General features: G+C 40.9%; 1 protein-coding gene across 1 annotated transcript in view; it reads right to left on the bottom strand.

Moving 5' to 3' along the window:
• Positions 1 to 357: 357 nt before the first annotated feature.
• LOC122939166 (nucleotide-binding oligomerization domain-containing protein 1-like) overlaps positions 358 to 23,227 on the bottom strand; it is a 60,818-nt gene continuing 37,948 nt past the window's right edge. Inside the window, exons 4-11 of the mRNA XM_044295170.1 lie at positions 22,134 to 22,217; positions 18,123 to 18,206; positions 14,018 to 14,101; positions 11,561 to 11,644; positions 8,103 to 8,186; positions 6,412 to 6,495; positions 5,732 to 5,815; positions 358 to 1,115 (exon numbers count right to left, since the gene is read on the bottom strand). Coding sequence (XP_044151105.1) covers positions 1,043 to 1,115; positions 5,732 to 5,815; positions 6,412 to 6,495; positions 8,103 to 8,186; positions 11,561 to 11,644; positions 14,018 to 14,101; positions 18,123 to 18,206; positions 22,134 to 22,217 — 661 coding nt within the window. The 3' untranslated portion in view covers positions 358 to 1,042. The remainder of the gene's footprint in view (positions 1,116 to 5,731; positions 5,816 to 6,411; positions 6,496 to 8,102; positions 8,187 to 11,560; positions 11,645 to 14,017; positions 14,102 to 18,122; positions 18,207 to 22,133; positions 22,218 to 23,227) is intronic.

The following is a 23,227-nucleotide window of genomic DNA, read 5'->3' as shown; positions in this document are numbered from 1 at the left end:
TGTTCAATAAAAACATGGTAAAATTTAATTCTTTGTGTGTTATTAGTTTAAGTAGACTGTGATTTTCTATTGTTGTGACTTAGATGAAGATCAGATCACATTTTATGACCAATTTGTGCAGAAATCCATATAATTCCAAAGGGTTCACTTTTTCTTGCAACTGTAGATATATGTAATAAATTTTAACAAATTTACAGTAAGAAACATTCCATAATAGGTCAGTAAATACAGAAAAAAGATTGCGGAACTCACCACTAAAAATCTTCTTTATTCCAAAATAAGTTCCATTGTGGTACAGGATGTAGGGTACATGGAAAGTTGACGGGTGTTTTGCTTGAAGCGATTTTGTGTCCGGCATGGAAACGCTACAAACCAGAATGGAATGCATTCTGGTGCACTCCGTGACGGTTTGCTCAATTTTGTCCCCATTGATAATGAATGGGGACAAAACTGAAGTGTTGTGCTACAGTTTTGAGACCCTGTGCTGGATCTCAAAACCGGACAGCACAACACAGATGTGAAAGTAGCCTAACTTTTAAAAACAAAATTGACAAAATAACGGTGACTAACAATGATAACAGTGATAAACTGACATTCTGACTAAGCGGTTAATAGTAGAAATGCTATTTAAACCAACATTAGTGCCATGAATATAAAGTTTGCAATAGGAGCCTTCCTCCTATTCTATAACCTTCTAGACAAAATCTGATAGATTGTGTAGGCATTAATACAGTTATTTATAGATGAAACCCATTGATTTCCTAGAAAATTATCATCTACTATATAACATGTCATGTGCTGTAAGTATTTAGTAGGGTTATTTTAATATTCCATAGAAAGCAGAATGTAGTGTTTTTCATGTTTAAGCATAAAATGTATTGATTGTAAATAGCTTCTACAGTATTGAAAATGTAACATAATGACATAATATGTTATAATAAGTTATATGCATATCATATTGCCATGACCAGCAAAGTGTAACAGGACTGAGTGCTTGTAGTTTCCTCTGTTCCTCTCATTCTTTAGGTTTTTCATTATGGAATCAGGTTCTAATCCTTGAGTTCTTCTGAAAAGCTTCTTCTTCTTCATCAAGGGTGAGAGGGTTTTTATGTAAACTGAAAGAGATGGCATTCTATAAAAAAATGCAATATTTACCTAAAGATTGTATATTGGTGCAATATCTAATATTGATATAATAATAAAAGTCTTTATATACCGTATGTGAATGGAGAAGAGTTACATTAAGGAATGCTAAAGGCCTGCCTAAAATATTTGTGCTTTTAGGGCAAGTCTTGGAGACGGGAGTTTGAGGTCCAAATTATGGAGGATGTTAGTCTTAGATCAATGAGTGAAGAGAGAGTATTAATAGGGTGGTAGACAGAGATAAGAGAGGAGATACAAGGCGGTGCAGCACTGAAGAGCGATACAAGTACCACCAAGATTAATATAGACTTACTGAACTCAGAACAGTTAGGAGGAGATACAAGGCGGTGCAACACTGTGAAGAGTGATACAAGTACCACCAAGATTAATATAGACTTACTGAACTCAGAACAGTTAGGAGGAGATACAAGGCGGTGCAGCACTGTGAAGAGTGATACAAGTACCACCAAGATTAATATAGACTTACTGAACTCATAGTTTGTAAGATGATTATATGGCACTTACTAATATAGCCTTTGTGGAAATTTTGCACTATTTTTTATATTTCATAAGGTATGCTCCCTTGTTTACAAAGTCTTTTCTGCCATCCACACAGAGGTCCTGTCCATAAAATGGCTACTGATGGAGAGTCATGTGATCAGGCAAATCACCGTCATGCGATGCCTCCTCCATTCAAATACACAGTACCTGCACTAAACTCCCAAAAGAACAAGTACAGATGGCAGGTGCAGTGTGTTTCAAAGGAGGAAGCATCACATGGAGGGGATTTGCCTGGTCATTTTATGCACAGGACCTCTCTGAGGACGGCAGAAAAGACTTTATAAACAGGGGGCATACCTTATGAAATATAGAAAATGGTGCAGAATTTCAACAAAGACTATATTAGTAAGTGCCATATAATCATCTTACAAACACGTTGGCCAACAATAACCACAACCCCTTTAATCTGTTCTAGGTAGAGTTGTCTTTGCCTAAACCATAGTAACTACTGATTCTATTTCCTGCAAAGATCTCAGAAGGGGATGGCTGTACAGGGCACTTAATGCTCAAGAACATCTTCTTTGCCAAGAAACATTAGACAGGATTAGTAAATCTGTAGTAATATGTCTAGCTGTTTTTTAACTACACAGTTAGCAGCCACATATACCAGACTTGGGGGTGTCTTTTGTGCAATATGTCAACATGTAGCCACATTAGTGATAATGTGGTTTGTGGCCTACTAGACCATTATCGAACACAAATGTCTGTGAACATGTATCTTACAACAGGATGTCAATAAAGAAAAAGCAGAAGAAAACTGTTTCACATTTGTCTAGTGGGGATTTAACTAGAGATGAGCGAACAACTTGAGATTCAGTTCAGTTCAGGTTTGCCGAATGATTCAAAAAGTTCAGTTCTGACCCAAATCGAAAGTGGCTACAATTGCATATAACACCCTCCAGTCTCCTAGGGACTCAGAATTTTTAGAAAAACTTATTATCTCTTTTGGTTTATTTTTTTTATAAACTTTTTTCTTTCACCCTGCCCCCCTCCCCAAGCTCTCGAACGCAATGACAGCAATAGTAAAAAGTGTCTGAGTGACACTGACATAGCTATGGGTAAATGCACATTTGACTGTGTTAACATACAACGTGTTTAAAGAGGACCTTTCATGGGTCCAGACATTATGAAAGGTTATAATGTCTGGACCCATGAAAGGTCCTCTTTAACAAATCGCGCCGTCACATGTGTTATGCTTTTTCATATTCCAAAGCTTCCAAAAATTGTCCCTTATTGGAGGCAGATGATGTTTAAACATAGTGTTATGGGACCCAAAAGGATACAGTGATGCCCCCTCATATGAGGCAATAGACCTCTGGTACCTATGATTATGTTTGAACGTCCACGACCTATTTTAATCCTACACATCTTGCACATGGCTGTGGTTTTGTGTGCTCGCTTTGTGGAGAAAAAGTCATACCGGAATTGCTTGCACAGAGCCACAAGCAGCCGAGAACGTTTTGGGCCTAACCTACCCACAGTGTCTACAGCATCACTAGATCCTGAAGCAGACACGGCCCTGGTTGTTCTTTGGGAGGTTTGTTGTCTCTGATCTGTATTGCTGCTGACACCACCCTTCTCCACTGATGTTGCCTCCTCCTTAGCACCCCAATCCAGCTCTCAGGTCCAGCGCACAATCATCATTGGAGTCCTCACCCTGCCTGTCACTTTTATCAGACTGTGAGACATCATGGTGAGCTCCTGGGTCCTGCTCCCCTGCATTTACTCCAACTGCTACTGTCACTGCCCCTACCACCAATGCCACGGCTACAAGTGCCACTATTACCACAACTATGCATGGGGTCCCCAGCCTCCTCCCGAACCTCCTCCTCAGGGCCAGCCCAAATGGTGACTTCTCTCACACAAGTCATTATTATGGAGACTCTCTTGACTGTCTGCCGTAGGACATGGTGTAGTTTTCTTGTCACTTCTTAGGAAAAAGGAAAGTGCCCCACTAGAAAGGGGCAGTGAAGACTAATAGGACTCCACTGAAAGCCTTCTCTGGGGCTGCAAGGAGGAGGAACCCTTTGACCTCTCGCTCCATGGCATGGTGGCATACTCCAAAATCACCTCCATGTCATACTGCTGAAAGAAGTACTACATCCTATTCACAGTCTCATCCTCTTTCTCCTTAATGATAATCTTGCGACTTTCCAAAGCATGGTGGCTCAGTGGTTAGCACCTCAGTGGTTAGCACTATTGCCTTGCAGCTCTGGGGTCCAAGGTACAAATCCAACCATGGACAATATCTGCATGGAGTTTGTATGTTTTTGCCGTGTTTGCATGGGTCTCCTCCGGGTATTCCAGTTTCTTCCCACACTCCAAAGACATACTGATAGGGAACTTAGATTGTGAGCCCAATTGCGGACAGCTTGATGCTAATGTCTGTAAAGCGCTGCAGAATATAGTAGCACTATATAACTGCATTAAATAAATAAATAAAGCCAGGGACAACTGCGACCTACTACTATTATCACTACTTCGGGCTGGATAGCTGGTTCTGCTACTACCCATATTCTGGCTCTGGATCTTTTGTTTGGAACCCTTCCATAGCCCTGACATTTTTTGGCCTAAATGTACAGAGTCACACAAAGTAAATCGAAGGGTTTGCAAATCTGTATTCTGAAACTTGAAGACAGGGAGGAGCAATATGATGTAATTACCATTCCACAAATACACTGAATACCCTACTGTACTACTGCCAGTTGATTTTGGACATACATCACTATCAGCACCACTAACAGATTTATGCCCAATGTCTTTTGTTCGTTAAAATATTCAGATTCGCCCCAAAAAAATTCTCCAGTGTAAAACACAAGTTGATTAACTACTATGCAATTATTGCTTCCCCCACACACACTTGAAGTACCTGGAGATGGAAATAAATGGATTTAGGCCTAATTTCACTATCACTCACAGATAATGTTGTTTGCTACCCTGCATATTGGAGCACTAATCACCTATATGTTGGATTTAATAAATTCAACAACCGCCAAAATAATTGTAACTGTGTAGAGATAGAAATAAGTGGAAATGGATTTCGGCTTAAATTCGTTATCACTCACAGATAATGTTGTTCACTACCCTGTGTATTGGTGTAGTAATAGCTTTTTTACTGGTTTGAATAAATTCAACAATCTCCTCAAAAAATTGGAAGTAAAAATAAACGGATTTAGCCCTAATATTACGTTATCATTCACTGATGTTTTTGTCTGCTACCATGCGTATTTTGTATGGGTTTTAAAACTTAAAAAAAAAAAATAATTATGTGGAGATGCCCTTACACTGAGTTTGGACTGGTATTTCAGGTGTTTTCACTGAGATTTAAAATGCTACATCAATGGTAAAACATGTGTTGCACAGTTTTGCGCTTATCGCCACCCCACCCCACACCAAAAAAAAAAGAAAAAAAAAAAGGATTTTAGCTAAATTGGGGGAAAAAATGAAATAATGTCCTTGCAGGTAGCTGCATTTGAGGTTTGCAGCAGCTGCAGTTGTGCTAGGAGGCACAGTCCCTGGCTGACAGTTTTCCCTGCATGTCCCTATTCTATACAATTCTTCTTTTTTCTAATTCTAGCCTTTCCCTTCAATGTCCCTGGCAGTAGACTACAAGCTTGATTGTGACTTTTGACTGTCCCTGACTCCCTAAGATTGTTTTTCTGGAAGACACTGTAAGATCTTTTCACCCTCATTCACAGTCTGACATTCTGCTCGTTCTACTAGGCCACCTCCCTGCCTGCTGAAGCACTGATTGGCTCATCTACACTGTCTTTCATCCTGAGAGCCAATCAGGCCAAGCCATCGCCCATTTCCTTTTTAGGGTCATGTGAGCACACTTCTTCATCCTCTCTAGTGATTTCTCCCGCTGACATGTGCAGTAAAATAGCAAACATTTTACTAGATTTGCCCAAAATGAACCTGAAAAAGTTTAGGTTCTTCTGCCAGCCGAAATTTTGAAAAATTTGTAATGAGCCCAGTTCGTTACAAGCTGGTTTGCTCATCTTTAGTTTTAACATTTAATACTTACCTGAGGTCCTCCAAAACAGTGTTATGATCCAGGGCTTCTGCCATTATGTTGGCTCCCATGTTGGTGATGTGGTTATTATTTAGCCTGCAGAGCACAGAAACGGGGAAGGTAGTGAGAGGAAGACATCTTACTGTCTAAACCAATATGTACAAAAAGTCAATTGTCCTGGAAGGATAACGTTTTACTATTCCAGATGCTTGTCATAACTGTGAAATAAAGACATATTTACAAACATAAGTGTATCTAAAGACTACAGATTGCTTAAAAGTGTTCTTCCAACTTCACTTTGAACCATTACACAATAATTTCAAGGGACATGATAACAATTTTTGAGCACTGTAGAAATCAACTCTGAAAGATCCGTATTCTTTGACCACAATGAAAGTGTGTGGAAATTAGCAGGATCTTTCGGGCTTATAAAAAGAGCAGGGTTTGTTGGGCCCACTATTGGAATTTACTCTCTGGGCCCAACCTCTATATCATCAGTCTAAATGGTTTTGACTTCAAATAAATAGACCCTAGTTGTAATTACTGGCGCCAAATGATTTTTTCTCCTTGACCTTTAGTATAGAATCAGAGCCTGGACCCACTGGAGGATCCTTTGGTACTCTAATGGGCCAGTCTGACGCTGGGAGATAAACAGTGGAAATATCTAATACCATTACTATATATGATCTCACCACAGGGTTTTAAGAGTCTCATTCACTTTCAGCATTTCAGCAAAGCTCTCGGTTGCTTCATCTGTGATGTTGTTTTCTGTCAACCTACAATAATCATTGAGAAATCACACAAAAAAACACACCCTAGGCTGGTGAGTTTATTTACAGAAAGCATATTACAGGTCCATACCGCTAGAAGCCAAATCAGCTACTTATACACAGCAGCCTGTCAATCACCTATCTGAGGGGAACGGGAGGTGGGATGAGCACATTACTTTTGAATACAGTTGGACTCAAACTATGTGTGCGGTGTATTCTTTCACTGGGATGCCCACTAATAAAATTCATCTTGGGGGCCCATTCTATGCAAATTCGAACCCCTCATACAGAGGAAGCAGCAGCAAGACACTACAAGATGATTGATTATGGGGGCCCCTACAGTGACTTTGAGAGGGCAAGTCCCTGGGGAAAGAGGACATGGCTAGCCTGACTCTGTACCTAGAAGTCATCTCAGCCACCCAATGTGACTACGATAATAAACTGGTTTAAATGATCTACAGAGTTTTTCATATGAACATAGGCTGGTTGAGACATTGTACACTGCCTATCTATATGCAGTGCAGTTTGCTGTACCATGTGCCACTTGTGCAGGTGGTGGGGGACTAGGGGCCCACCTAGCTCAGGGGCCCAGCAGAAGATTCACCTGTTCCCAGGTGGGCCAATCTGAGCCTGCATATTTTTCATATTTTCTTCATATTTTCTTGTGCCATTTTGCCTACTAGTAGTACAGACCTGTGTAAATAACATAATATTGCAAAAATTTGGATGCAGAAATACCAATTTAGCATTTTTTTTTTTATTGTTTCTATTTTTAATATATGGGAAAATATTTTTTTTAATGTTTACTATTATTGTTTGCATAATACACTGCAACACTTCTGTATTGCAGTATATTGTACCTGTAGCGGCATCTTTTTAAGCCCTACCTCTGGCAGAGTGTAATACAAATGCTAAGGGTACTTTCACACTAGCGGCAGGGGAGTCTGGCAGGCTGTTCCAGCAGGTGAACAGCCTGTCGGATCCGTCCTGCCGCTAGTTCACATGTGCCCCCGGACTGCTGCTCCGTCCACATTGACTAGAATGCGGGGCGGGGGCGGAGTTCCGGCGGCAGCACGGCAGCACACGGCGAAAGGCAGCCGGACTAAAAGTACTGCATGTCGTACTTTTAGTCCGGCTGCCTCTCGCCGTGCGCTGCTGTGCTGCCACCGGAACTCCATTCTAGTCAATGTGGATGGAGCGGCAGTCCGGGGGCACACATGAACTAGCGGCAGGACGGATCCGACAGGCTGTTCACCCGCCGGTTCAGCCTGCTGGACTCCCCTGCCGCTAGTGTGAAACTAGCCTAAGATGTTAGGACTGGGCATCTTCACTAGGCCCCCGGTTGCCATGACAACTTTTCAGATCCGTGCATTTATGTATCCAGGTTGGTGGTAGAGGAGGAGTTAGAGAACAGGCGATAAAGGGGACCTCCTCCTTTTGTCTAATTATCTGCTATAGATGAAAAATGATAGTTATTTTACAACCTATTTTTACAATATGTTTATCTACACACAATCTATATACTGGGAAATAATCTATGTGAGGATATGGGCAATACATAGGCAGGTAAACTTATTGTGGCCATATAAAACCATGTATAAAGCTATATTTACCATAATGTTTTGATCGATTTGTTGTTTTGTAATGCATCAGCAATGCATCTACCTCCAACTGAGGTTATCCCATTGCAGGCCAAACTACAAAAAAATAAAAACGCAAGATACACAATATAACATAAGTGTTAGTGACGTTTACAGTTCTATAGTATGCTTTAACCCTTTTCCTGCCAAGGACATACCTCATACATCCTTGGTACTATGGAGCTGAAGCCAACTAGAAATACCAGGGATTGCGTTAACGCTGAAATTCTAAGCTAGAATACAAGACCAAGACCTTAATGCTAGCCATTATACAGTACAGACCAAAAGTTTGGACACATCTTCTCATTCAAAGAGTTTTCTTTATTTTCATGACTATGAAAATTTAAAATTCACACTGAAGGCATCAAAACAATGAATTAACACATGTGGAATTATATACATAACAAAAAAGTGTGAAACAGCTGAAAATATGTCATATTCTAGGTTCTTCAAAGTAGCCACCTTTTGCTTTGATTACTGCTTTGCACACTCTTGGCATTCTCTTGGCATTCTCGCTTCAAGAGGTAGTCACCTGAAATGGTTTTCACTTCACAGGTGTGCCCTGTCAGGTTTAATAAGTGGGATTTCTTGCCTTATAAATGGGGTTGGGACCATCAGTTGCGTTGTGGAGAAGTCAGGTGGATACACAGCTGATAGTCCTACTGAATAGACTGTTAGAATTAGTATTATGGCAAGAAAAAAGCAGCTAAGTAAAGAAAAACTAGTGGCCATCATTACTTTAAGAAATGAAGGTCAGTCAGTCTGAAAAATTGGGAAAACTTTGAAAGTGTCCCCAAGTGCAGTCACAAAAACCATCAAGCGCTACAAAGAAACTGGCTCACATGCGGACTGCCCCAGGAAAGGAAGACCGAGAGTCACCTCTGCTGCGGAGGATAAGCTCATCTGAGTCACCAGCCTCAGAAATCGTAGGTTAACAGCAGCTCAGATTAGAGACCAGGTCAATGCCACACAGAGTTCTAGCAGCAGACACATCTCTAGAACAACTGTTAAGAGGAGACTGTGTGAATCAGGCCTTCATGGTAGAATATCTGCTAGGAAACCACTGCTAAGGACAGGCAACAAGCAGAAGTGACTTGTTTGGGCTAAAGAACACAAGGAATGGTCATTAGACCAGTGGAAATCTGTGCTTTGGTCTGATGAGTCCAAATTTGAGATCTTTGGTTCCAACCACCGTGTCTTTGTGCGACGCAGAAGAGGTGAATGGATGGACTCTACATGCCTGGTTCCCACCGTGAAGCATGGAGGAGGAAGTGTGATGGTGTTGGGGTGCTTTGCTGGTGACACTGTTGGGGATTTATTCAAAATTGAAGGCATACTGAACCAGCATGGTTACCACAGCATCTTGCAGCAGCATGCTATTCCATCCGGTTTGCGTTTAGTTGGACCATCATTTATTTTTCAACAGGACAATGACCCCAAACACACCTCCAGGCTGTGTAAGGGCTATTTGACCACGAAGGAGAGTGATGGGGTGCTGCGCCAGATGACCTGGCCTCCACAGTCACCGGACCTGAACCCAATTGAGATGGTTTGGGGTGAGCTGGACCGCAGAGTGAAGGCAAAAAGGCCAACAAGTGCTAAGCATCTCTGGGAACTCCTTCAAGACTGTTGGAAGACCATTGCAGGTGACTACCTCTTGAAGCTCATCAAGAGAATGCCAAGAGTGTGCAAAGCAGTAATCAAAGCAAAAGGTTGCTACTTTGAAGGACCTAGAATATGACATATTTTGAGTTGTTTCACACTTTTTTGTTATGTATATAATTCCACATGTGTTAATTCATAGTTTTGATGCCTTTAGTGTGAATCTACAATTTTCATAGTCATGAAAATAAAGAAAACTCTTTGAATGAGAAGGTGTGTCCAAACTTTTGGTCTGTACTGTACATCATGAGTTACAATGCTTAGAAACAGGTCCTAGTGAGAGGTGCATTTATTTGCAACTGTAGCTGGTGACCTGATTTCTAAAGGCTTTTAATGTAGAGCAGCTAAGGGTATCTTAGAGTGTCAGCTTTAAAACAAGACCAGGCTCACATCTCTAGCTGCAACACAACCTGAGATATGACAGGATAAAGCAGCCCTCTTCTTCAGCTAACTGTGATCTCAACCAGCCTGAAAGAGGAGGAAAAGGAGGGGGGCAGTGAGAGACAGGCTGCAGGAAGAGAGAGAGAGAGACACACAGATACTTCTCTGTCCCTGTCTATCTGTACATGAACAATAGGGGAAGGTAATGGACTTCTGTGTATGTGTCACAGATATACCCGTGACAGGTGTCAGGAGATCGGTGAGACAGGCAATACGTTGTTTGATCTGAAATGTTTTCTGTTTAGATCAAATGACGTCTGTGTTGTTTCTGGTGCTTGCCAAACCTTCTTTCCCCAGTTGTGGCAATTATGGTCATTTAACCATCTCTATTTATTGTTGTTTCTCCCACTATGCTATGCAGTTTATAACTTATGTTTGAGTTGTGGATAGCTGGTGTGTGGATCTCGGCTGAGATCCTGGTGCTGCCATAGCCACTTGAAGTTAAATGTTCTCTTTACCTTTTGTATTTTGTTGTGTTATTTTGTGTGTTGCATTTCCCTGACATTTGTATTAAGGCCTAAGGGAGAGTCCTGTTCGTCCTTCCGTTTTGGTGTATGAACTCACCTAACTCTGGGGTCTGTTCATATTGGTAGTCAGGACTTTGATTAGGGTTTTTCTAGGAGGTGTCCATCTTCTTTCCCTAGTTTCCAAGCCTTGTTCCCTCACCCCTTTCCCTCCCATGTTTGGTGTGGTGTTTTCCTCCCACACCCGAACGTGACAGTATGTTATCAATCCCCCTTTTCCCATTAATCAGAAAGCATACTTGCTCTCTAACTTTTAGATATGGGGGTATTTTTATTTTTAAATGGAGTAAGAAGATGAACGCTTGCTCATTGAATCACCCCTCTCAGGTTAATTAGGCTGCTTATTGATGTCATGACCTAAACATTTACATAGCATCAAAAAAGCTGCACAAACTCACCACAAACATACAAACATCCATAAAGTTTACATTTTACACTATCCCTATCCTGTCCATACCTGATCTTTAGAGTAAAATATGCAGACCGCTTCTCTAGTGATACCCATTACATGTTAAAGTAATAGTCTATGTTCACAGTCCAGTTTTCTCTAACAGCATAAGAAATTTTAACTGAAATCAACAGTTCCAGCATATGCTGGATACCACTGGTGCCCAGCGGATTTCTTTAGCTATAATTGGGTTTCTGATATAAACTATGGCATTCTAGCAGACAAAATAGCTGCATGCAGGCAGTCATTTTTCTTTTTTGCAACTGTAAGATGAATGTTATTACCAAGTGTGAACCTTTATATATAAATAAAGAATGACAATATTATTACATTTTTACATAAAGTTTAAAATAAACCTGAGAATTTCCAGGCAGGGATGATTTCTTATTGTTTCCGCAAATGCCTTTGCCCCTTCGTCACCAATGCAATTTCCCCACATCCTGCAAATACATAGATACATTCAATATTTGTATGATGTGATTGCAGTAAAATAGAAGAATAGTATTTTTTTACAATAGTGGCTCATACAGTTAAAAGGGTTGTCTCAAGATACAAACTTTTTCTATATCCACAGGAGCGCTCTACTCAAGAGTAAAAATCTGGATAAATGTAGTGCCCTGGAACAGGGGTACTTTAAAGTCTGAACACTTGTGGACATTTGCCTGTTTCTCCTATGCAAAGTCATCAACTTTATTTCACTGTAAAGGGTTAACTTACATTGACATACTGTTTAATATTGTCAACTGCATTGTGTAACTGCATTTAATACATATGGTATGTTGTCATATATATCCTGCTCATTTGCACAGCACTGTGGAAAGGGTTAATGAACAGTGAGAGTCTTTCAGGACTTTTTAGCTAATGATGAGAAGCTAGTAATATTCCAAAGGGTTTAAAGAACAGCATTTTTTGGAAGGAAACAGACTTGTTTACCATCAAAACTAGACCGACTGCCAGGTGCTGCTATGTTATTATGTCTGAAAACCTATTTTTGTCTGGAAAAACTGGAGTATTATTGAAGCTCTAATGCAAGTCTATGAGAGATCAGAATTGTAACATTGTATTTGTTTGGGTTGTGTTTCTCCCCTCTACCTCTCCCAATTGAAGGTTCTAGTTTAGCTAGAAACTGTATATAAGGAGAGCAGTTAGAGCTCCTAGTGCTCTGCACTTAGGGAACAGTGGTTAAAAGATGAAACTCTGATGGACTACTTGAGTGAGTAGAAGAAGAAGCTGAGATGGGGATAATCTGCCACAGTCCCTTGGCCACCAGCCTTTGACAAGGGTACCAGCCATCTAAGAGAGAGACAGCTAGCTAAGGCCTTCCCTTAGCATCAAACCCTTCTTCTGCTAGAGAGGAGACTGGAGAAGCTAGCCCTATACCTCACCTGTATTGTTTTGCACGTGAATCCCTCCAGTAAAGAAGCACACAGACTCTGACTCTCTGGGCTTATTTCCCATTGGGTTGCACCACGCCTTAACATCTCTTCTGGAGAGCAGTAACACTTGTTGACACCTCATCAGTGTCTGGGGTACTGTCATGGTCCCTCCCATGACAGAGGTTACAAGATCTGAGAGACTGGCTGCACGTGAAGTTATCTGACAGTCTCTCTGTTTTCACTTGTTGCAGTGTTGTTGTTGGTAATAACCATACCTATTGTCTCAGGTGCAGCTTGTGGTCATTACTAATCCTCTATTTAGTCTGGACTCACACTTCAAACCATGCAGTTGATATTATCTGTCTGGAGTTGGAAGAGCTGGTGTGTGGTTCTCATCTGAGTTCCTGCTCATCCATTTTCTATTGAAGATAAGTGTACTTCTTTTGCATTTTGTTGTTCCCATTGGCTCATTGTTTACTAGGCCTCAGGGCGATGCTGGTTCGTTCATCTGGGAAGGAACCATTAGTCTCAGACCCTGTCACTACTCCTAGGGATATTAAGGGTTACTAGGACCTAGGTTTCCAGTGTATGAATATTCCCACCTTCGGGGTCTATTCATACTGACAGGAGTCAGGGATAGGTCTAGGGTTTCCTAGGTGGTGACCATTTCCCTTAGCCTTGAGGCCTAGTTCCTGGTTATTGTCATTCTGTTGTCATTCTGATGTTCCTCTCCTCCCCCTACATTGTGACAGGTACCCAGCGCAGTTTTGGGACCACGCCAAACCCGGCAACTGCATAAATCCTAACAGGAGACAGCAAAAGTCCCTATTACACTGCCATAAAAATTGATAGACAGCCTTCTGTTACATACTGATACAGGGAGAGCTGTTATTCACTGTGTGCGGGTGTCAGGATTTACTCCGCTTTTTACTGCTACAAATCATATACACATATTAGCTTCAGAGCTCAGCTTCTCTCTATGATATACAGAAATCACCTGACATGTTTACTTTAAATTATATAACTCTGATTACTTTCAGTTACCACTAGAGGGAGCTTACAGTATACAGTACTGTGTTGTTATTGAGCTGAAAGTTGAAACAGTATGCAATAAGTTCCAACATTCCTCTTAGTGTTTAAAGCAGATCTCAACCTTAAAAGAGAGCCGGCAGCTGCTGAGAACAGCTATTCGGTGGGGTACAAGGCATCGGACCCCCACCGATTTATTGTTGATAGACTAACCTTAGGATAGGTCAACAATTTCTACAACTCGGAAAACCATTTCAATACATTGGTGGGGAAGAATCAGCTATGAATCAGAAAATTGTTGTGGGACCACCAGCTATAAACCTGACTGATTCTCTAATCAAAAATCATAAAGATATAAAGCTGAACAGTATTTTTCAGAAATCGTTTTTATGGCAAAATTCTACTTACCCCACTTCATAAATGTGGGTGCTGGTTTGTAAAGCTTCTGCAATTTGTCTTCCACCCACACCAGTAAACTTATTGTATCCCAACCTGCACAAACAGCAAGTTATAAAAAAAGATTATAAAGAAGATGATTACCGAAATTCCAGATAATTCAATTAGATTTTTGACCATATTTATTCCATATGCACTAGAATAAAACTCATAAACATGAGTCAGAAACATTTCAGTACAGAATATCTTCGTACTTCATATCTTCGTTAGGCATATACTCCTCTGTTTTACACACAGTAAAGATATTTTCATGAAATTATATTTTTCGAAATTGTTCACTATAATGTATGAAGGACCACATTTTAACGACAGCAAATGGTGCAATGCCCTCCAGCATCCATCATTTTAAAGTGAATGTGAACCTGATCAAAATGTTGGGTCATTTACTTGAATTGAAACAATTGTTAAAATCAAATATCCAAGAAAGAAAAATACAACATAATGCATTCCTCTAGCAGTCAGCGCAAAAGTTTAACAATCCTGAATGGTAGAGCAGACTATTGTTAGTTTACAACTATATATACTGTATCAGTGGTTTAAAACACTGGATAGAAACTATGATAAGGAAATTGTGTGGTACCCAGCACTAGAATCAATTCTCAAAGCAATTCCAATTTACAAAAATATCCTCAAGTTTTTATTAAATCCAGATGAAAATAATCCACACAGGAACTGCGCATCAACAAACCGGTTAACCTCCAATGCAGTTCTACTTAATATAAGCAATAAGTCATCAATAAAATTACCAAACCATTTAATTGACTTGGAAAAAAGACTGTTGGGAATTTAACAGGAAATTTTCCTCCCACACGCACATATAAATAATTGCGAATGAAAGGGAGTAACAAGCCCCCATTGACACTCCTCTACTCTGAAAAAATAATTTCCATTTAAAATTAAAAAAAACATTCTTAAACGGGTTTGCAACCTTTTTAAAGTGATTTCCTATACTCAGGATAGGTCATCAATAGCTGATTGTTGGGGTCCGACACCCCGCCAATCAGCTATTCTTTGTAGCTCTCTCGCCAAAAGTTGGCGGCAAACTACACATCACTGTCAACATTGTAATGGACAGCGCTTGCAACTACAGCTCTGCTCCCATTGAAGTGAATGAGACTCGACGATAAGTGACCCTATCATTAACCATATCCAAATTAGATTTGACATATAAGCCTACATTCAGAATGATGATAGATCCCCTTATCTGCCACTCTCATATAGAGGTCATGATTATTTTTCAGTTCCTTTAAGGCAACCTGTTCTTCTCTAGTGAAATTATGGGAACATTTCAACTGTGAATAAACAAATTCAATTTGACTAGCTCCCTCTCAACGAGTTCCTGAATCCGTCTGAATCTATTTAAAGCATCTAATTTAGATGTAACAGGATAGAATTCAAGATTACTCACCAAGAAGGTCCTGCCCACATTATCATCATATGAAGAAAATTTACAACATAGGGCCCAAAAATATAAAATGTAGAATTTTTCTGATATAGGATATAGGCTGACTGATTTACAACAGGAGAGTTCACTTGTGCTGCTTCCGATCTCTGGTGTATCTGTCAGGAGCTAGCCCAGATCAGATGCTGATAATCTATCCAGAGCATAGATCATCAGTTTAGAACAACTGCAGAACCCCTTTAAGATCGTATCGAAGTGACAATTTCTATTGAGTACCTAGATTATCACTCCAGATTCTGGCATAGTGACTTAGCTTCATCACTGGGTGGAAACACAGAACACAGTAACATGGTAGATCCTCCTTATCACCAACATCTGCCGCTGGGGAAGAGTCAGAACAATCTGACACTTGAAATGGTCAGACAGACCTGCTGAAATCAGCATGCGTGTCTCTTTCTTATCTAGTGTAAAGGTAGGTACCTTTGGCAACGTAGATTTCAGAAATCTGAAGCAATATACATCTCCTGCAGGTGGATTGGTAGGTTAAAATCCATTGAGATGGAAACAAGGACATGAGACACTTACTAGTGATATCCCCCCCCCCCCCCAATAAAAAAAATAGTATTTTCTATGACCAGCTTCAAGGCGTTTTCTGTTTTCTTGTTTGCATCAACGTCCTTTATCAAAGTAGCTGTAATTTTTTATGTTCTGTTTGGGGCTGTGATCACATGACCATGTCCATGAAGCATTTTTTATTTCCTGTGATGTTATGTCAAAGCAGCAACAGGGACAGTGATAGGGCAGTGTCAATGTAGCTAGCTGTTGGAAAGACCTATAAACAAGCTGGGTGTTTTCAGGGGTGGTGCTGTGGAAAAGACAGAGAAGTGCATCATGGGTTTGGTTGGATAAAGTAACAGGAAGTGCTACATACAGGATGATGAGGGGGGGGGGGGATCAACAGGCCAGCAGGAGTACAAGTCACTCTTTATACTAATGGCATGTGTAACATCCCAGAGTTATGTTATGAAACTCTTTTACCCTGCTACAACCTGTTAAGTGTATCTGCATTGTCATCCTGTGTAATTTAACATCACATCCTCACTAATGTGCATGGAAACCCTTGTTAAATGTATTTTTCTGTCATTTCCATGTACACCAGCAGGTGGCAGCAATGTGTTTACCAGGGACTTAGTTCAGTTTAGTATTTCTAGACTGGAATAGTACATTCCAGTTTAGCTCCCCCTCTGTGAGGAGGTGTGGAATGTTCCCACATCCTGCCTCATGGGTGGGGAAGGAAGTTCAGTTAGTGCGCCAGCCACCGCAGCTAGGGGAAGGCTGTGCATGTAGGAGCTCCCAGTTCTAGGGATCTACCCCAGGATCTTGTCTCGGCTGAGACCAAAGATCATCATTCCCAGCCTGAGTCCTTCAGCCTCAGCTGGTGCCAAGCAAGCAGCCATCTCCAGTATTTCAGGAAGAACCATACCCTATGAGCACAACTGTGAGTACCGTCCAGAGACCAGGAGAAGCCAAATTCCTCCTCAGCTAGTCAGTCCCCAGCAGGAGATAGCGCAGAAGATATAAATTCCTGCCACATTACAGAGCCACAAGCAGACAACTTATCCTGCAAGAGAGCTCCAGGCACATGATAGAAGCAGAAGATATAGATTCCCTCCACACATTGCCAATACCTGCTGGGACCAAAGATTATTGCTGTATATCACATGGATTAATGCTGCATCAAGTAAAGACCAGTTTGAACTTTATTCCAAGTCTGGATCTCATTTACTGCTACTAAATCCCTCAATTACTCCTACTAGCAACACCCATTTTATTGCAAGTGAGCCAGGATCCAGGAGTCCAGCCGTACCCAGGTAGGAGACACCGTTGCCACTATTGCCACTATCACACCGAGACATTACACCACTCTGGCATTCCTAACCTGGTACGTGAGTTGCAACACCTTAAATGGCCCTGAGACTGTACCCTGCACACGCTGCAATTGGCGTCATGAACAAAAACTATAGACTTCTATACCCATATCCGGACCCACTGCATAATTTGGCGTCCGTGTAACCGTACCACGCCCCGGCTCTATTGTACATGATCAATTAGAAAGCATAGGAGCCTAATATAACATGGCTTACATTAGTATAAAATAAGAAGCCATCTGCTCCTCTTACATGCAGCTCCATAGTAAATGTAAATAGCAGCAATCCTCACTGTTGTACTAAAAGTGCCTTCATAGGAGACGCTCAAGACACTGGACAGGAAATAGTTTACATGGAAAGATAAAAAAATGAAATCTAGAAAAACCAATACCTATTTTTTCAAGGGGTTCTCCAGGACTAGAAAAAACATGGCTGCTTTATTCCAAAATCAGCACCACACCTGTTAACGGGTTGTGTGTGGTACTGTAGCTCAGCTTCATTGAAATGAAGCTGAGCTGAAATACCCCACACAAACTGTGGACAGATGTGGTGTGGTGAAAGCAACCCTCTCCTTTAGTCCTGGAGAACCTCATGTACATGTAATACAATTACATATAATAGTCACTTCTACTGTAGCATGTTAACATTTGAAACAAAAGCTGATGTGTGTATCCCTTTAAGAGATTCTGGCTAATGGCCAAAAAAATACAAACAAATGCATACTCACATCACGTGGTGCAACAAGGGGCACTCTCGAATGATTCTTGCCACATGTTCGGCTCCAAGGTCTGTAATAAAATTTTTGTACAAGCTACAAAAACACAACAAAAAGTTTATTTCTTATTTTTGTGATTTTATGTATATAAGTCACTAGCTGAGGGACCTGGCTTCACTCGGGTATATTTAATCTATTTCATTAAATATTTGTGTGTGACGTTAAACGTTATCAACACTATTCACTATATATTTGTTACAACGGAGAGTTGGTGATAGCTGATGGCGTACTTGGCCGCCGGGAGTCCAGCGGTTGGCATACCGCTCCAAGATTGCAGTTCTTTGGTTTTGCCGTTAAAATAAACAAGCTGTGGCCGATCATCACCCAGCTAAAGGTTAACTCTGTTGTCCGAGTGTTCTTTCATTCAAGTTCTGGTTACAATAGGGGCCCCCCTTTCGGGCAGAGGTGTCTTTCTCACTTCCCCCTCCCTGAATTGCCAACAGTCTAAAGAAAGAAAGGAAGTCAACCCGCAGAAAGAAACAAGTCTCCTGAAGGCAGTGAACTCGGTTGCCGCAAATGACACTAAAGAGAACATAGTCATCAACCTTACTGGGTGTGAGCTGTCACCGGACTGTGTTTTAGTCCTCAATAAAGGACTGGGATACAGTCTGATTGAACCTAATGGTTTTCTAAACTTGACCTCGGGGGAAATTTTAACCTCATTCGAATTAAGAAAGGAGATGAATTGAAAACGGCTTTCAACTCCCTTGAGGATCACTTTAAAATATTTTGTCATGCCATTTGGGTTAAGCAATGAACCAGCGGTATTCTAGAATCAATGTGTACATTAACCCTTTCAGGACCAAGCCATTTTTCAACTTTCTGCCCAGGCCATTTTTAGCAAATCTGACATCTGTCACTTTATGTGGCACCCACTTTTTAAGGACCAGTTCAGGTCTGAAGTCACTTTGTGAGGCTTACATAATAGAAACCACCCATAAATGACCCCATCTAAGAAACTACACCCCTCAAGGTATTCAAAACGGATTATTACAAACTAATCACTTGGTATCGCACTTTTTGTGATGTAAGGTGATAAAAAAATAACTTTTTTGACACGGTTTTGATTTAAAATTTTTACGGTGTTCATCTGAGGGGTTAGGTCATGTCATATTTTTATAGGGAATTTTTTTATGGACGCGGCAATACCTAATATGTATACTTTATTTATTTATTTAAGTTTTACACAATAATATCATTTTTGAAACAAAAAAGTGTCTCCATAGTCTGAGAGCCATATTTTTTTTTTTTTGGGGATATTGTCTTAGGTAGTGTAACATTTTTGAGGAATGAGATGATGGTTTGATTGGCATTATTTTGGGGGGCATATGACTTTTATCACTTGCTATTGCACTTTTAGTGATGTAAGGTGACAAAAGAATGTTTTTTTCAGCACAGTTTTTATTTAAGTTTATTGACGGTGTTCACCTGAGGGGTTAGGCCATGTGATATTTTTATAGAGTCGGTCGATACGGATGCGGTGCTACCTAATATGTCTACTTTTCTTTTTTTTTTCCTATTTTTTACAATATTTTTTACTTGAAACTTTACATTTTTTTGTAAAACTTTATTTTTTAACTTCTTTTTTCCACTTTATTTTTTGTCCCACTCTGAGACTTCAATGTTTGGGGGTATGATCCCCTTTACAATGCATGAAAATACTTCTGTATTGTAATGCCTTAGCTGTAAGTGTATTACTCACTGTAATACACTTACAGCTTCCTGCCTCTGAGATCCAGGGGGCTGGATCTCACAGGCTGTCACGGAAGGCAGCCCCGATACCTAAGGAAGGCATAGGGTTGCCTTCCCTGCCATCGGGTCCCTGTCAAAGCAGCGCGGGGAATCGATGGCCACCCCGCACCCGGAAGGATCTTGCACGTCCCTGGGCCAGCGCTGACAGCGGCTGTGCAAGGGTTAATACGCCGGCATCTGTGTTTTCACTGATGCCGGCGCATAAAGCAGGGGTTCGTCTATCAGTGACTGCTGGACCCCTGCCGCTGATCAGGCGGGCGCAGCTCATGCACCCGCCTAATCAGCCCGCTGTACATGTTAAAGGGGTTGTGTCACTTCAGGAAATAGCATTTATTATGTAGAGAAAGTTAATACAAGGCACTTACTAATGTATTGTGATTGTCCATATTGACTCCTTTGCTGGCTGGATTCATTTTTTGCATCACATTATACACTGCTCATTTCCATGGTTACGACCACGGTGCAATCCAGGAGCAGTGGTCGTGCCTGCACACTATAGGAAAAAGCACCAGCCTATGCGCGCTCCTGCAGTCTCGGCCACCAGAGACGGTGGTCATAACCATGTAAATGAGCAGTGTATACCGTGATGGAAAATTGAATCCAGCCAGCAAAGAAAGCAATATGGATAATAACAATACATCAGTAAGCGGTTTGTATTAATTATCTCTACATAATAAATGCCACTTGCTGAAGTGACTAAACCTCTTTAAGCTATGGCTCTGTTTGTCTGACCCAACTAGATGGTTATTTGCTCTGGGTATTTGTCACTATGTTCATTATTTTTGTCTCTTGTATTGTTCCCTGTAGGCCCCTTCACCTAGTTAGGAAGGGACCGCTGTCCAGTTGTGGGCCATCACTTAGGGTGGATCGTGCAAGTAGGTAGTGACAGTGGGGCGGGCGAAGTTCAGGGCCTCACTGATCCCTATTGTGACACATGAGATGCTGTAGGTGAAAAGAACTCTGGGAAGAAGGAGGGCAGTCTCCTCCATGTCTACGCAGCAAGACAACTTGTGCTCTCTAGTCGATTCATTTGTTGGAGTATAGCCGGTAAACTGCTAGGTATTTTGTATTCCTGGCTATCTGTAGCCATAGGAACACTGTTAGTTCTGAACCTGTCACCTAGAGTTGCAATATACCACTTTGTGCAGTTGTGCAGCTTCGCCTAGTTACATGGTCAGCCATTATGTTTCTATACTTTGTTTGTATTGCCATATACCGTTCATATTGTATTACAAACTGTCATCCTTCCTGTTTCTCTACAACCTGACTTACCACATGTTAACCTGCTGTATGTTATTCATAATTGTAGACCACCTTTATATATTGTGCACCTGTTCTTACGTAATGCTGTAGTCAAATAGCATGTACAGTATATTCTGATTTGTTCCTCAGTTTCCCCCTAAAAATCTTTGTCTGATTAATAAAGCAACAGGCTTCCACCCAGTCTCCGTTATTGCTTAGTAGGAAGGTGTTTAACTGCCTGTTGAGCGCCACATAGATCCCGGGGGTACGTGAAGTAAAGGGCAGGATAGACCTTCTGAAAGTCACACAGTTCCTTATGCTTGCCCATTTTTTTCTGCTTCCAAGATACATTATATGGACAAAAGTATTGAGACATACCACTTAATCATTGAATTCAGGCGTTTCATTCAGTCCTATTGTCAGCCCACTAAATTTGTGTGTGGTGGCATAACAAGATGCCACCATTGTAACAAGTAATTTCTTCTCTCCTAGATATTCCACAATCAGTTTTTTTTTTCATTCAATGGAACTAAACCGATAGTGGGACAGCACCATTCAAAATGAAAAATGAAAAACCGCAAGGGTTTCTGCCATGGGATACACAGTAGATTTTAAATCTGTCGGGTGTATATCCCACCCATTGATAGGTGTCGTTGTAACAATATCATCAATGTTATTCACCTGACCTGTCATTCATTTTAATGTTATGGCGGATAAGTGTTTACGGTCATCCACAACTTTGATGAAAAACTAACATATTCCAGAACACCTGAAATGAATACTGAAAAAGTCTGTATGTTCTTGCCATATTTGCGTTAGTCTCCTCCAGGTGCCTCAGCCTCCTACCACAAAATGAAGTCTAGATTGCAAGCCCCAATAGGGAGAGGAACTGATGTCAGTGATAACCCATATCCCATTGCAGAATCTGCACATGCACCCCAAGGTAAGGTTTGAAATATTAATACTTGCCCAAGAAACTTGATGATCCTATACTTAGTTAACTCTTCAGCCAAGACTTTGACACCTTCATCTGTGATCTGGTTCACACTTAATCTGTAACCCAAGCATAACAAAAACGTTAAAACATATTTCTTTAGATATATGGGTGTTGTACTAACAAACTGACAGAATATGACTTCAAAAGGTTAAAGGCATTTCCAGGTTCCTGATATTGATGATCTATCCTCATGGAATCCAATCAGAGTCTGATACCTGGCGCCCCCACCAATCAGCTGTTCCTTGCAGCCCCGGTTGCTAGACGTAGCACTTTGAATGGAGCTGGAAGCACAGCTCTGTACAGAGTGTACTGGCAGGTATTGGGTTATTGCAGCTTTGCTCCCATTCACTTCTATTGGGCTGAGCTGTAATGAGCTGTAATACAAGGCACAGCCACTACAAAAATATGGAGATCTGCCCGGTAATAAACAAGGAAGAGGACGTTAACTGGATTGGCAAATTGAGGGGAGAAATGGGAGTTGGATCCCCCCCCCCCCCCTATATTGATGGCCTATCTCAAAGCCCTAGAAACATATGTTACAATTTTGTATCTCCAATTCATGTGCCGACACAAAAGTCACCATGGTAACAGACTACAAACACACTGTTATGAAACGGATGGAGATCCACTCTGTCACTTGAACAGATTTTGCTTGGGGTTACTCCTAAGGGCATTATCTAAATGTGCTCTCTGGTCTTTACCCTTTAAAGAGGACCTGTCACCACAAAATGCAATGCAATCTGTAAGCACCATGTTATAGAGCAGGGGAAGCTGAGCAGAGAGATATACAGGTCCTTCTCAAAAAATTAGCATATTGTGATAAAGTTCATTATTTTCTGTAATGTACTGATAAACATTAGACTTTCATATATCTTAGATTCATTGCACACCAACTGAAGTAGTTCAAGCCTTTTATTGTTTTAATATTGATGATTTTGGCATACAGCTCATGAAAACCCAAAATTCCTATCTCAAAAAATTAGCATATCATGAAAAGGTTCTCTAAACGAGCTATTAACCTAATCATCTGAATCAACTAATTAACTCTAAACACCTGCAAAAGATT

This window comes from Bufo gargarizans, chromosome 5 (assembly GCF_014858855.1).
Source record: "Bufo gargarizans isolate SCDJY-AF-19 chromosome 5, ASM1485885v1, whole genome shotgun sequence".
Taxonomy (NCBI): domain Eukaryota; kingdom Metazoa; phylum Chordata; class Amphibia; order Anura; family Bufonidae; genus Bufo; species Bufo gargarizans.
The sequence above is the reverse complement of the archived record's forward strand: the minus strand, read 5'-3'. Positions and strand labels throughout refer to the sequence as shown.